Below are 14,803 nucleotides of genomic sequence, written 5' to 3'. Positions count from 1 at the left end.
TTTTAAAAGAGCTTCCTGAAAGTTGTTTACTGCACAATTAGGGATATTTTTAAATATCAGTCTTATTAAAACAGCTAAAGACTGATTTTATGTGAGTTAATTTTGATGTTAGTTTCCAACAGATTACATCGTATTGCGTGTATTGGAACCCACAGTATTAAGTGAAACTATTTTTTTTATTGTCCTACCTAAGTTATTTGTACTGATATGTAACTGGCTTTTCTACTTGTGTGTTGATGCTAAATACATTTTCTTTTCTTTACAGAGAGCATGCTGTCATATCAGACATTATGAAAGTTGATCCAGCAAGTGACTGTGTCAGAAATGGTGTTTCAGAAACAATACCTGAAAACAATGTGTGTGGTGAGTATGTAGTTGTCAACTTGGTTAGTTGATCAATATGCAAGATATTAAGTTCATTACACATTTTTATCGTCAGCCACTAAGTAATTCTAAGAGGTCTAAATTTTGAGGCAAAACTATTTTGGATTTTACAATGATCTGTTTTTAAAAAGTCACATTTTTATTTGGCATCCCTATCACACTTGGCTTTCTAGTGTATCCCTGGGTATTCCGACTTAAATAGTGAATGTGTAGCGGAAATCCTTTGGCTCCTTTAATCCTCTTGGGGGTAACCCTATAGGCATATCTATTCTCTCTGGTGTGACACCATTTATACTATGTTTGTGCAAATTTTGACATTGTAACTGTGAAGCATGGGGGGTGGGGGGTGGGGTGGATTATATAAATTCAATGTGAACAACTTCGTTGCAAACCTTTGATGTATAACCTACAGCAGATAACGGTTTTGTTTTCATATCCGGGCTGTTTCTTAAGCATGTTGTTCTCCTGATTATATGGTCCGGTCTGTAGGTTGCTTTATGTTGTTGTTTCAATAAAAATCTTTAAATTAAAAAAAAAAAAAAAAAAAAGTCACATTTTTGTGGTTCACTTCATTTCTCTGAAAAAAGGTTTCAACTGATAATTTGTGACTAGTTGCATTCTACTCGCTTTAAATGTTTGTAATATTCACAATTTGAAAATGTAGATAATGGTAGAGCTTATTAGAAAATAGTGTAATCTCAGACTAAAATATAGGCCAGCAGTAAAACATTGTTGCTTACCTGTAGCAAGTATTCTCTGTAATCAGCAGGATAAATCGGCCACATAAGTAGGTGACATCATCTGACTGCACCAAGATGGAAATGCTTTCTCGGAGCTCAGAATACCAGTGCATGCTCAGTAGGTATGCCTGCCGCCATGCAAGACAAGAGTTAGCTTGTGTGGCTGATTTGTCAAGCTGTCTACTGAGAATGCCTGTTACAGGGAAGCAAATTTGCTAACTCCATGGACAAACAGGACAGTAAGCAGCCACGCAAGCAGGGACTCCCATGCTGAAGGTTGCATGAAAATACATATGTTCTTATATCTGCAGTGAAAAGATGCAACCTGTATGTTGATAGAGGTTGGGGGGGGGGGGGGGGGGGCGGGAAGATGAAGGAATTCATTAAGCTCTTAGGATAAAGGGAAATAATATATTGATACAAATGTACTGCCTGTCAGTAGTCAGCCACTGATTGCCTGATCCCATACTGTGGCCTTTAAGAGGCACCTTGTTTGGCTGGTTGCCTATCTTGTCCTCTTGATCTCCCCGCCCTTCCCCCTTTATGCCTTTAGTATGGGCAGCTGCATGGCACTGGAAGCTGAGATGCTATTGTGTGCAGCACCTGCTGCAGGCACAAAGAGGGATAATCAAGTCTTTGTGTTTGTACTGGGCCAGGTCAAAAAAGAAACTGCCTCTTTGTTTCTACACCCCCACAGAGCTGCAGCTAGTGAAAAAAAAGTAAGTGGTGTTACTGTCCCTGCCTCCTGTCAACAGCATGGCCCGTAGGACTGAAGAAATATTCTCCTGATGCCAGGAGTGGTGGAGAATCGAGTCATCAATACATACATACCATTATAAGAGAGAGGCTACTTCTGCACACTCCTGCTTCCTCCCCCTTGACAAGCTGCGGCCCCACAGAAAGAGGCAATCTGTCCCCCCACTTTCAGCCAGCTCCTCCTGTGCAGTTCAGATCAGTTGTTTGACCCACCCAGGAGGGAGAAAATCAAGCAGCATGAGGAGCAGGTTAGAAACATTTAGCCACCACCACCAAAGAGGTGAGAGAGAGGCGTGCCTGGAAGGCAGGCAGGAGGAGTAGCAGTAGCCTTAAAATTGAGAAAGAGAGGATGGAACTGCAGGACAGATGCAAGAGATAGTGGGGACTTGTGAGGAGAGCAGGAAGAGAGTACTATGGGATGAGGGACTCATGGAGGGTGAGAGAGATGATCAAGTTTTTGGGCCTCTTAAGGATTCTGCCCATGCCAGGATGACGTTAGGTAGATCATCCCACTTCAAGCAAGGCTGTGAGCTCACAACAGCAGGCCTCTGCCGTACTGAATGTTTGCCAGGCTGCTATCCTTCAGGGGCTAGGCCACCCACAAAGGTAGCATAACCCTGGTCATGTCAACTGATCTGGAGAGGAAGAAGGGGGTTCACCTACTGGGAATTCAAAGTGAGGTGGGGGACGGAAGAGGTGAGGAATGCAGGAGAGTGTGGGGACTTGGGGTAGGAGAATGGCATGGGGACTTGTGGGGTGAGCAAGAGTAGGAACTCAGGTGGTGAGAAGGAGGCAAAAGAGAATAAGGACCCTAGGGGTAAGAGAGAGTGGAGAATCATGGATTGGGTTGGAAGTCAGGAATTGGGTTGGAGAGGGAGTATAGTTGAGTGGGGTCTTTGGCGAGCAAAGGTACATGGATAGGGAATTTGAGCGGGGAGTGAGAGATGGGAGTGGGCATGTGTGATGGGGTAAGATGATTGGAGGGGGGTGGCTGGAGGTTGGGGAAGACATAATAGCATGAGAGATAAGGGGACTGAGAATGGCTGGAAAAAGAGTGAGAGGTGGAAATGCTGAGCTGGAGAGGGGATAAGAGGAGAGTTGGAAAGCTTCAGGTTGCCGACTTGGGCCCAACACTATGCAAACGCTCACTTTCCCAGCCCATGCTACATCTTCTCTCCCAATACTGCTCTTTCCTCTCTGTCCCTTCTGATGCTGCCTCCTTCCTTTCTCGTGCCTGCTACTGCCTGACTCCCTTCCCTTTCTCTTGCCTAGTGGTGTTGCTTTCCTCTCTTTCTCTTACCTGGTGCTGTCTTACTCTCTCCTTCTTGATGTTGCCTCCCTCCATTCTTTCCTTCCCCGATGTTGCTGCTTCTGCTGTCCATATCCCTTTCTCCCTCTCCAGTTTCTCCCTGTTTCCCTACTACTGCCCTCCTGTTCCCCACAGGATGAATGATGGAGAAGAGATCAAGAGGAAAAGGTGGACAGGAAGGGAAGGAGAAAAATGAGGGATTAAACAAGGAAAAAGAAAGGAATGAAGCATTCACTGAAGAGACAAACACATGAATAACAAAAAAAAGGACAGAGAACAGATAGAAGAGAAAAAACAAGCAGGGGGCCTGAAACAGAGGATGAATAAAGGGGGAGGAGCAGAGAAGAAACTAACACCAGAGACATCAATGGTTGGAAATCTATTATATTTTCTGAAAGTGAATATTAACTAATGTAAAAAAAAACTTGTGACCAAATCCAAAAGTATTATGCTCTGCATATATGTCCCACAAACTATGGATGCCGCAGGATGCTTCTGTCCACCCTATGGCAGTGATGTTTCCTGGGCTTTCCAGCCGAAAAGGTTTTGCCATCATGGGCTGCATGGAACTGATTCTCTATAACACCAAGGGGCATCTTCCTCTTTCCCCCATACCTCGGTCATGGAACTTCCTGTCTCCCTCATCCCTGATTGGGTGAATCTTCAGGTGTCCCAGATTTGCCTACCAAAACTGGGGGTGGGGAAGAGACTGGAGAGGAGGGACTGAAGGAGAGAGACTGGTGGAGTGGTAGCTGGAGGAAGAGAGAATAACGAGGACATGCTCGGATGTCAAACCCTCTTCACATCCTCTAGACTCCATCCCTCCAAACCTTCTCATTGCAATACCAAATACAATTGCTAAGCCCATTGCAAAAATCATCAGTTGTTCATTAACTCAAGGATTAGTGTCCGATTCTCTAAAACAAGCCATCCTGAAACCTCTCCTGAAAAAACCCAACTTACCAACATCAGACCCAGCAAATTTCCGACCCATTGCCAATCTTCCATTCATCGCTAAGATCATGGAGAAAATAGTGAATAAACAACTCGCTGAATTTCTGGAGGAACATAAGATCCTTGTATCTTCACAGTATGGTTTTCGTAAACATCTTAATACGGAATCACTTCTGATATCCGCCCAATTCATTAAACCCCTCTCTAATTGATTCAACGAACTATGATTAAGTATGTGCTACGACTAAGAATGCCTTTTGACCACCGATGTATGCCTTGTGCTCTTATGACTACTGATGCCATGTATATATGTATATAGTTTTATATATGTTTATATTTACAGTTTTCAATATTTATTGATCTATTAATTTGCATCGCCTAATCCCCCTGTTTTCTGTACTATTATTTCGGTTTTTTGTAAGGGCGCCGCCCAAAAGTTTTTGTTCTTTGTGAACCGATACGATGTGCGAACGGATATCGGTATATAAGAGACCTTAAATAAATAAATAAATATCACTTACGGACTCCATTATTGTAAACATGGATAAAAAACCAATCGCACCTACTGATTCTACTTGATCTTTCAGCTGCCTTTGATACGGTCAACCATTCAATTATGCTAGACCGAATCGAAGATATTGGCATTGCTGGTACTGCCCTTGACTGGTTCCGTTCATTCCTTAGCAATAGATCATTCAAAGTTAAAATCAATAATAAACAATCACATCCAATCAGATCCAACTTTGGTGTCCCACAGGGCTCTGCCCTCTCACCAACTTTATTCAACATATACCTGCTTCCTCTCTGCTTCCTCCTTAACAAGCTGAAAATCAAGCATTACATATATGCGGATGATATCCAAATTCTCATCCCTATTAAGGAATCATTTCAAAAATCCCTTATTTTTTGGGATAATTGCTTCAAAGAAATCAGTTCACTCCTCTTCCAGCTGAACCTAGTTATCAACAAAGATAAGACTGAATTCCTAATCATCTCTCAAGATGAAAACCTCCTGTCCAGGGAGACAATTTTTCACCAATATAATCAGCCTTAAGTTGACAACCACTATCTACCTAACCTCACGTCAATAATACCAGATAACATCAAAAAGACCTCCCACGTAAGAGATTTAGGCACTCTCCTAGACAACCAGTTGAACCTCAGAAAGTTTGTCAACAGTACGACAAAAGAGTGCTTCTTCAAACTACAAGTCCTTAAAAAGCTTAAACCTCTTTTGCACTTTTATGATTTCTGTTTAGTTCTACAAGCAATCATTCTCACCAAAATCGATTACTGTAACTCGTTATTGCTTGGGCTCCCGGCTATCACCATTAAGCCTCTACAGATGTTACAGAATTCAGCTGCCAGGATTTTAACCAACTCCAAAAAAAAGGGACCACATCACTCCCATTCTCTACATCCTTCACTGGCTCCCTATTAAATATAGAATCCTCTACAAAGTGCTGACCATCATGCACAAAACTGTACACAATCTTGCACCAATCGATCTAACTTACCAAGTTCACCCTAATAATCCCACTAGACCAATGAGAAGAGCTTACCAAGGCACTCAGTCTCTCAAGCTAGAACATCACTAAAGAACAGGGCCTTCTCTACTGCGGGTCCCACTCATTGGAACAATCTCCCACCGGACCTCAGACAGGACCCTTGCCCAATATCCTTCAAGAAAAAATTAAAAACTTAATAATTTAACCTTGCATTTCCAGAATCAGCTTTTTAGCTAATCACATTCTTTCTATTTTGCGACTCATCCCTGCTCACTTCTCTTCACAAATTTGGTTTGATGTTTAAATTCTATCTCATATCTCACTTTTTTCGTTATCCCATGGTCCCTTTTAAGAGACCCTCAGATACCCTTTAGTCTTATACTCCTTGTATTTCCTCTATGCCTAGACATATGTTTATCATCTTATCCTTTACCCTTATAGATCCATTTCCAACTCAATGGATCGATCTATTTTAGATCATTTATGACTATGTAATGTAAATTGTTTTTCTCTGGTCAGTTAAATTTATAAATAAGTTGCCCAGTTTATTATACTGTATGTTCTTGGTTCCATGTATTGCCTTACAGGCAGTTTTTTGTTCATTGTAAACCGGTTTGATTTGTATCTAATGCAAGAAGATCGGTATATAAAAACTAAAAATAAATAAATAAATAAATGAGAGAGAGTGGCGTAGGATTGGGGAGGGAGGAAGAGGCTGAGGGAGAGAGGCCGGAGGGGTGGAGACTGGGGAAAGTCTGGTTGTGAAAGAGACTTGAGATGCTGGGAGCGGGACTGTGGGGAATGGGGAGTAGCTTGGCTGTTGGGAGAGAGATACTGGTAGGGAGAGTTGCTGGTCAGGAGATACCATACACCCAAAAAGGTTGGGAACACATGCATTAAGGTTTCTTGCCTTCATTTATATTTTCAGAAACTACAGAAAATGACAGTTTCAGGAATGGGTGACTGTTTTTTCTTCTGGATTGTTCCTTGGGTCATAGGAGTGACAAGGCAGTGATTATTTTTCCCTTTTTCTGTATTCAGAGTAAATGTAGATGAAATGTTAACTTTAATTCTGTCTGCATCAAGCTGTATTTATCAATGAAAGGAAAAACTTGGTAAATTAGTTACTTGGAATTAGCTATTTTATAACTAATTAATTGTTGTCATTTCTTAAATAGACAATACAAATGTCAGCACCGAAAGTAAAAAAGCAGTGACTGTTACAGAATCTTCTCTTAAAAGGTAATGTGATTTTTTTCAACTTCAGAAAGAGAGTTCTTATAGTTTGCTTAATATAATTTGATCCAGCCATATTTTAGGAGAATCGTATTTATGTCTCACAATAATAATAATTATTGGCTAAATCCGCAGGTTTTCATGTAACTTTTTTACACCATAACCAGCCATGGTGACAGGTAGGGCTGAGATCTTAAGTGCTGGATGATAACTAGTTAAGAATACAGATTTATTTTCCAAAAGAGGTATGGCAATAGCAGAATTGCTCTGTACTAACATAATTGTTCATTTTAGTTTCCACCCACAAATAAAATGGTTTCAAAAGGAAGATACTCTTACCTTGATGATTAAACTAAGAAATGTTACAAATCACAATTCTACATTTTTCATGGATAGAGTTAAATTCAGGTAAGATTTTCATATATTTTTATTTAGAGAATAAAACAAGCTTACAAGACTTCTTTTGGTTTGAACATTTTATTTATCTTTATTTTATAATGCAGTGCTCATTCAGAAGACAAATATTATTTGGCTGACTTGGAACTGAGTAATAATATATTGGCAAAACAATCGTTGTGTGTAATCAAAAAGGGAGAGCCAGTCTTAATTCTCACGAAAGCCAAAAAAGGGGACTGGAATAGCTTGTTAAAAAAAAAGGTGACTCAGTCAAGCTAATAAAACTAAATAAATAAATGCCATATGTTCTGTTGCAGCATGTAAAGTTTTTCATATTCTTTATTAACAGAATCCAAATGTATGTTTTGATTTTGAACATTTGGAAGATTCTGAAGATGTTGGCCGGTTTCCTCTTGGTAAGGCAATTGGCATTAGTTTCATAATTACATAAAAATATTGAAAGGCAGTGGCTTCTAATATTTATTATTTTTTTAACCGTTAATATTGACATTGTTGCATTAGAACTGGATACTAGAAATCTAGAGAATTTTAAACACATGCCATATATACAAAAAGATATTTGTAATGCTTGACTATATTGGCACGGATACATGATGTTGAATTATGTATTGAGTACCATATGTTTTGTCCTTAAAACTGCAAAGCTTCTTACTTGGGATAAAATAAAATTTTGTGGTGATTAGGTACACAACACTCTTTAATACATACAGGAATGAATTTGTTTGAAAAGCTGTCTTCATAAATATAAAAAGCAGCAGTTGTAAATAATACTCTGTGCTTAGGGCCAGGGACACAAGAACACTTAGACTCAGTAAAAGGTATAAAGTATTTTTATTCGGCAATATAAGTGTTCTTGGGAGATGCTGGATACTGGGTGCCCTTAGTCTTACAATCTGACCAGCATCTCATTGGATACAGGAAGTGACCCTTCTTTTATAGATAAAATTATTATAAGATGAGATTATTGTGAGATAAACATACAATATTGTCGAAGCTTCTAGACTTACGTGACTGCCCAGAGACTCATTTACAGAGTCACATCATGCTGTTGACATGACAACCTATCTCTGAACTGCCCTGAGTAGTTTTTCCAGGCGTAGCCCATTTGCCCTCACTCTCCAAATAATCCTTTGTTCTGTTAATTATCTTGTCCAGTGAGATTTTAACAGAATAGTGCCTGAAGCTCCCGCCGTTGGTTTCTTCTTTGTGACCCAATGAATAGACCCTCACCTTTCTGGTGCCAGCTTGTCTACCTGTCAGGGACATTCTGCAAGTCATGCTCAGAAAGTCACTCAGAGTTCATTCAGCCCAGGCAGGCTAAAGAATAGCAGAGGCGTCTGGGAATTTTCCTTCTCCATGTTGGTTTGCTGTTCAGGCATACTTCTCACAGTACAGATTCGGTTAGTAGAGAATAGAGAAAATAGCCAGCTGGCATTTGGTCTCCCTTTTTTTCCTGTTGTAATTAATTACCTGAACGCCAGACAAAAGAGATGCAGCCAAAGGTTAAGTCCTTACACTTCAATATCTAGTGTATAGATGATCCTTTATTGTGTACGGCAACTCCAATGTAGTATAACAAAATTAACACTTTAAAGTGGCTTTGAAGTGTTACTTTTGTTATACCACAGTGGAGTTGCCGTTCACAGTAAAGGATCATCTATACACTAGATATTGAAGTGTAAGGACTTAACTTTTGGCTGCATCTCTTTTGTCTGGTGTTTTTGATACTTGAGTGCAGTTTGTTCCTCCGTTGCTGTTTGCGTAATTAATTACCTGACCGTCAATTTAGTGGTTCTTGAAACACTTCCTGAAAAGAAATAATTCCATGGGTCTTTACCATTACTTTAGTTTGGGTTTCTGCCTCCCCCGATTCACACACTCCTGGCCAATTGTATATTTTTCCCATTGAGTTGAAGGCATTGCTGTTCTTTTATAAATATGTCCTGAATAACAGCATAACAAGTGAACACGCACAAGATGTTCCTTAATCATTTTCACTATAGTTGCTGGGCTGACTAGATGGACCATGTTGGTCTTTGTCTGCTGTCATTTATTACCATATTTTTCGCTCCATAAGACGCACCTGACCATAAGACGCACCTAGGATTCAGAGGGGGAAAATTAAAAAAAAAATAAAATTGTGCTAAACCGGCTCTGTCCCTGGGCGTCTGAGCATCTTATGGAGCAAATTAGGGGAGTGCATAACATTTTTTTCTTCCCATTTTTTTTTCAGGTCTGGGGAGGGCCATTTCGGTCCATTCCCCAGATCAGAAAACTTTTGTCTTTCTAATTCTGTGGGAAACCACCCCCCTCCCCCCTCCCAAAAACCCCCCATCCCAACACTTTAAATTAATTAACAACCCCCACCCTCCTGACCCCCCCAAGACCTGCCAAAAGTCCCTGGTGGTCCAGCGGGGTCCGGGAGCGATCTCCTGGACTTGGGCCGTCGGCTGCCAGTAATCAAAATGGCGCCAACGGCCCTTTGCCCTTACTATGTCACAGGGGCTACCGCTGGCATTGGTCGACCCCAGTGACATAGTAAGGGCAAAGGGCCTTCGGCGCCATTTTGATTGCTGGCAGCCGACGGCCCAAGTCCAGGAGATTGCTCCCGGACCACTCCTGGACCCCTGCTGGACCACCAGGGACTTATGGCAGGCCTTGGGGGGTTCAGGAGGGTGGGGGGTTGTAGTAAATTAATTTGGAAGGTCTGGGGGGGTCAGGAGGGGGTGGGGGTTTAGTTAGATTTTTAATTTTTTTTTTATATTCGCTCCATAAGACGCACAGACATTTTCCCCCCACTTTTGGGGGAAACAAAGTGCGTCTTATGGAGCGAAAAATACGGTATATGTTAGAGTAAATATTCTATTTTTAATATGTAAAAACGCAATTGCATTTGTTCTTATGGACCATTTCAGAGATTGTTTTTAAATCTTATCTGTGTGATAACACATTATTACAATTCTAAAACTGATATATAGAAATATTTATTTCTCTGTGGACAAGCAGCACAAATGCAACCACATAAGTAGGGTGACATCATCCAATGCGCAGATGCGGAATGTGCTCTCTGACCTCAGAAAGACCAAAAACATTTGTAAGCATGCGCAGGAGTTCTCACAGTCACCTCAGTCTCTTTTTCTCTGTCAAAGCAAGATAGGTATTTGTTTGCTTTTTCCTTAGCTGCCATTGTTGTTGTTGCTTTTTCAATAGCATTAATTTAAATTTACTGATTCTTCAGCTTTCTTTTAATTTTTTCTTTCGAGCATCCAAAAAATATATATATTTTTTTTATTCTCATTGAAATGTCTGGAAAAAGTTTCAGATCGCTTAAAAAAAAAAAAAAAGTTTAAATTGTACTCTAATTGCAGGTATAAAATGTCCAGCATGGACCTTCACGGTATTTGCCTCGGATGTCTTGGGCCCATGCATGATATAGCCCAGTAGTTCTGCATGTAGTCCAGGGGTCAGGAACCTTTTTGGCTGAGAGAGCCATAAACGCCACATATTTTAAAATGTAATTCCATGAGAGCCATACAATATGTTTAAAACTAAATACAAGTAAATGTGTGCATTTTATGTAAGATCACACTTTTAAAGTACAATAAGTCTCTGAAAATATTACACCAGGCCTTAAGACACCAATACATCTCCTATTAGGAAAACGGACCAAGTCAGGCTGCTATAGAGTCCTACACAGAAACTACACGCCAGCAGAAAACCTCACCTGAATCACGTGCTGTCCCTCACCTAACATAGAATAAAGAGACCAAAACGCATAACAAGAAGCATGCAGACAAAAACTGAATTGGAAACTGCAACAAGCCAGAGTCTCTGTATGCAGTGTAACAAAGGAAAAAAGAAACATCACACATCCTTATAAAACAAATCAAGAAATATAAAATCATCAGCAGTAAAACTGTACTAACAAAAAGAACATATTTCGAAACAGCTGATGAGTGGAATATCCAATAATTAAAAACTCATATAAAACATTTCCAGATACCAACAAAATATTTCAAAATAGCAGACACAAAGATCCAGTAATGAAAAATAATAAGGATACAAAAAATTTTTTGCTCTGCATACCTGGGAACGTTTGATATCCAGGTGTCCTGAGATTGTTCTGAATTAGCAGGAGGTGGGGTGGTTTGCTTGGAACTTTCTCCTCTCTCAGTCACATACCAGCGCTCTCTCTCACACTGGCTCTCAATGACACACCTATACACACATGCTCTCAGTCACTCACATATACAAATGTTTTTTCTCTCTCACTTATATAGGCTCTTAATTACACATTTACACACATGCTGTCTATCTTTTCACGCTTACACACACACAGGCTTTCAATCACATAAATACATGCTGTCTTTTTCTCTCACACACAGACTCTCATTCACATGCTTACAAACATGTCCTCTCTTTCTCTCATTTACACACAGGCTCTCAATCACATACTCACATGCTCCCTCACCTAAATCAGCTCTCAATCACACACAGACACACATGGTCTCTCTCTCTCATTTAAACACAGGCTCTCAATCACATACTCACATGCTCCCTCACCTAAATCAGCTCTCAATCACACAGACACACATGGTCTCTCTCTCTCATTTAAACACAGGCTCTCAATCACATACTCACATGCTCCATCACCTAAACCAGCTGTCAATCAGACACAGACACACATGATCTCTCTCTTACTTATACACACAGGCTCTTAATCATACATACACATGATCTCTCTCACACACAAAGGATCTCAATCATACACACATACTCTTTCAAACAAACAGGTTTTCAATTACAAACTTACACATACAGGTTCCCAATCATAAACTTACATTCATGCTCTCTCTCTCACAGGCAGGATCTCAATCACAGACATACTCTCTTTCACATATACAGGCTCTCAATCATTCACATACATGCAATCTCTCACTCACACACACAGGATCTCAAACACACATGCTTGCTCGCTCATTCACTCTCTCTCTCCCCCCCCCCCCCCCCCCCCCGGGAACTCGCGGCAGCAGCAGCCACCTCCCAACGCTAACCTCCTTCATTTTCAGCCCTCGCGGAGGCGAAGGCGGAGTCCCATCGGCCGCGGTTGAAGATTTTCATTTTCCTCCGAGCCGCGCTGCAGTCTTCTTCCCGCGCAGGCACCCGATGCTCTCCACTTCCTCTTCCGGGCCGCGGGAAGAAGAGAGCACCGGCGTGCTCTCTTCTTCCCGCGGCCCGGGAGCTGATTTAGGTGGAGAGTCATCGGGTGCCTGCGCGGGAAGACCCGCGCAGGCACCCGATGACTCCAGCGCTGGCACCCGGCTGACACCCGATGACTCCCGCGCAGGCACCCGGATGACTCCAGTCGGCGTGCTCTCTTCTCCTCCCCCCCGCGGCCCGGAAGAGGAAGTGGTGAGCATCGGGTGCCTGCGCGGAAGAAGAGACCACGTTAGTGTGGTCTCTTCTTCCCGCGCAGGCACCCGATGCTCTCCACTTCCTCTTCCGGGCCGCGGGGGGGGGGGGGGGGGAGGAGAAGAGAGCACGCCGGTGCCGCTGACTCCAGCTGTCCTGCCGCGTTCCGCCCGGGCTGACAGCATTTTAAGCCCGGGCGGCGGAGGACCGGGGAGCAGCTGGGTCAGCGGGGAACCGCGAAGTATGGCGACACGTGTCTGCGAGCCAGATGCAGCCCTCAAAAGAGCCATATCTGGCTCGCGAGCCATGGGTTCCCGACCCCTGATGTAGTCTGATGTCTCCATGGATACTCCTCACATATAGGAGCTAATGTAATAAGACCCACTTCAAAACAGGCGCTAGTTATGAGCACGGGTTTTGATCACCGCGCGCGACTAAAGCTGGCTCTTCCATGGGATGTAAACAAAATAAATTATAAAAATGATTTTCACACAGAAATACGCGTACAATAAGCCACGGTAAGGTCCTATGTAATAAGCGGCCACATCCGTGCCAAAAACCTGCACCAATAATCCACACATAAAAGCGAACGAATGGATTGGAATGTATTTAATATTTTAAATAACTCTGCTGCAGAAAAAATGGCAAATATTTTCATGGGTGATAATTCACACTGCAAGTCAGCAAGATAGGTGCCCAGCTGGGTGTGAATCTGGATGCTCAGGTGCCCAAAACAACGCCTAGCTAATCACGAATCTTGCCGCTCAGGCACTGAGATAGGCACAAAGCTGGGCACGAATCTGGATGCTTGGGCGCCCAGAAAAACGCCTAGCTCATCATAGATCTGGCTGCTCAGGCTTGGGTTTTTTCCTAACACCTTATTCTCCCCTCCCCCACTACTAATCCCACTTCCAACTATTACCTCCACTAACCCCCCTTTCCCATCCTCCCTCCTTCCTCTCAAAATGTCATCAACCCCACTACTGTCTCCTCCCCCTCCCCTCCCAACCATGGATTTCTCCTAACCCCTTATCCTCCCCTTCCCCCACTACTAACCCCCTTTCAACTGTTACCTCCACCCACCCTTCTCCCACTACCCTTTCCCCATTCCCCCTCCCCCCCCTTTCAAAGGTCCATCAACCTCACTTCTCTGCCTCCTCCCAAGCATGGGTTTATTCTAACACCTTCCTCTCCCACTCCCCCTTTTCTTATTTCCATCCCCCTTTCCCATCATCCTTCCCCCTTTCCCAAAACTATGTGGTAATCTCCAGTTCCCAGCACACTAGTATCAGAGTACTGGTGTCCATGACCCCAGAGACTACCACCCTAGTGTGAAGGGAAATTAACTGCAACATGGTTGCCGAGCTTGGCAGAGGTGTGCTATGTCTGTTACCTGCCCAGTTCTGTAAGGCAGTGAACCCTGGATACTAGGCTGGCAAACCCAAAGACCACCCCTACCATGGACAGGATCCAACGCAGTAGAAAACATTTAAAAATATATATAATTCTTAAAGAAATAAACATTTCCATACATTAAATAGAATGTATTAGAACAGATATCAGAGCCATAAACACAATTCCAGAACTTTCTGGCACAGTCCAAGAGGAAATGGTGCTGCTCAGCCAAAATAGTCTGACACCTTTCGCCTTATTTAATTTCCCCTCGCTGTTTTGTTGCTTTCTGGGGCTGAAGCGCACATCTCTGGCTCTGTTGGAAGGTCTGGGTTCAGTACCTGCGCAATGCTGTGCTGAAGGGCTATATTAAGGAACATACAGCATGCTACCACAATATCTGCTACTTTCTTAGGTAAGTATTGGAGAAACCCTCTTGAGTGGTTCAGGCACCAGAACCTACTTTTAAGTAAACCAAATGTGTGCTCTATTAACCCCCTGGTTTTGACATGTGCCTCCTGATATTTTCTTTCAGCAGCATTTCGAAGCACTGCCAATGGCGTCAGCAGCCACGACCTGCATCCATAGCCAGTGTCACCTATAGAACACAAAAAATATCTTTTTTAAAACGAAATATGATTGCTTTTTCTGAAAGTTCTTGCCATTTTTACCCACCCCTGCGAGTTAAAACACTG

General features: G+C 42.3%; 1 protein-coding gene across 6 annotated transcripts in view; it reads left to right on the top strand.

The window, feature by feature from the left end:
• The window catches only part of TDRD12 (tudor domain containing 12), a 387,684-nt gene that overhangs the window by 360,747 nt on the left and 12,134 nt on the right, over nt 1-14,803 (top strand). For all 6 annotated transcript variants that reach the window (XM_029608411.1, XM_029608406.1, XM_029608409.1 and 3 more), the window contains 5 exons: nt 266-363; nt 6,830-6,893; nt 7,182-7,295; nt 7,391-7,544; nt 7,633-7,699. In XM_029608411.1, coding sequence (XP_029464271.1) covers nt 266-363; nt 6,830-6,893; nt 7,182-7,295; nt 7,391-7,544; nt 7,633-7,699 — 497 coding nt within the window. The remainder of the gene's footprint in view (nt 1-265; nt 364-6,829; nt 6,894-7,181; nt 7,296-7,390; nt 7,545-7,632; nt 7,700-14,803) is intronic.

This window comes from Rhinatrema bivittatum, chromosome 7 (assembly GCF_901001135.1).
Source record: "Rhinatrema bivittatum chromosome 7, aRhiBiv1.1, whole genome shotgun sequence".
NCBI classification, from domain to species: domain Eukaryota; kingdom Metazoa; phylum Chordata; class Amphibia; order Gymnophiona; family Rhinatrematidae; genus Rhinatrema; species Rhinatrema bivittatum.
Note: the sequence above shows the minus strand (reverse complement) of the source record. Positions and strands in the feature narration are given on the sequence as shown.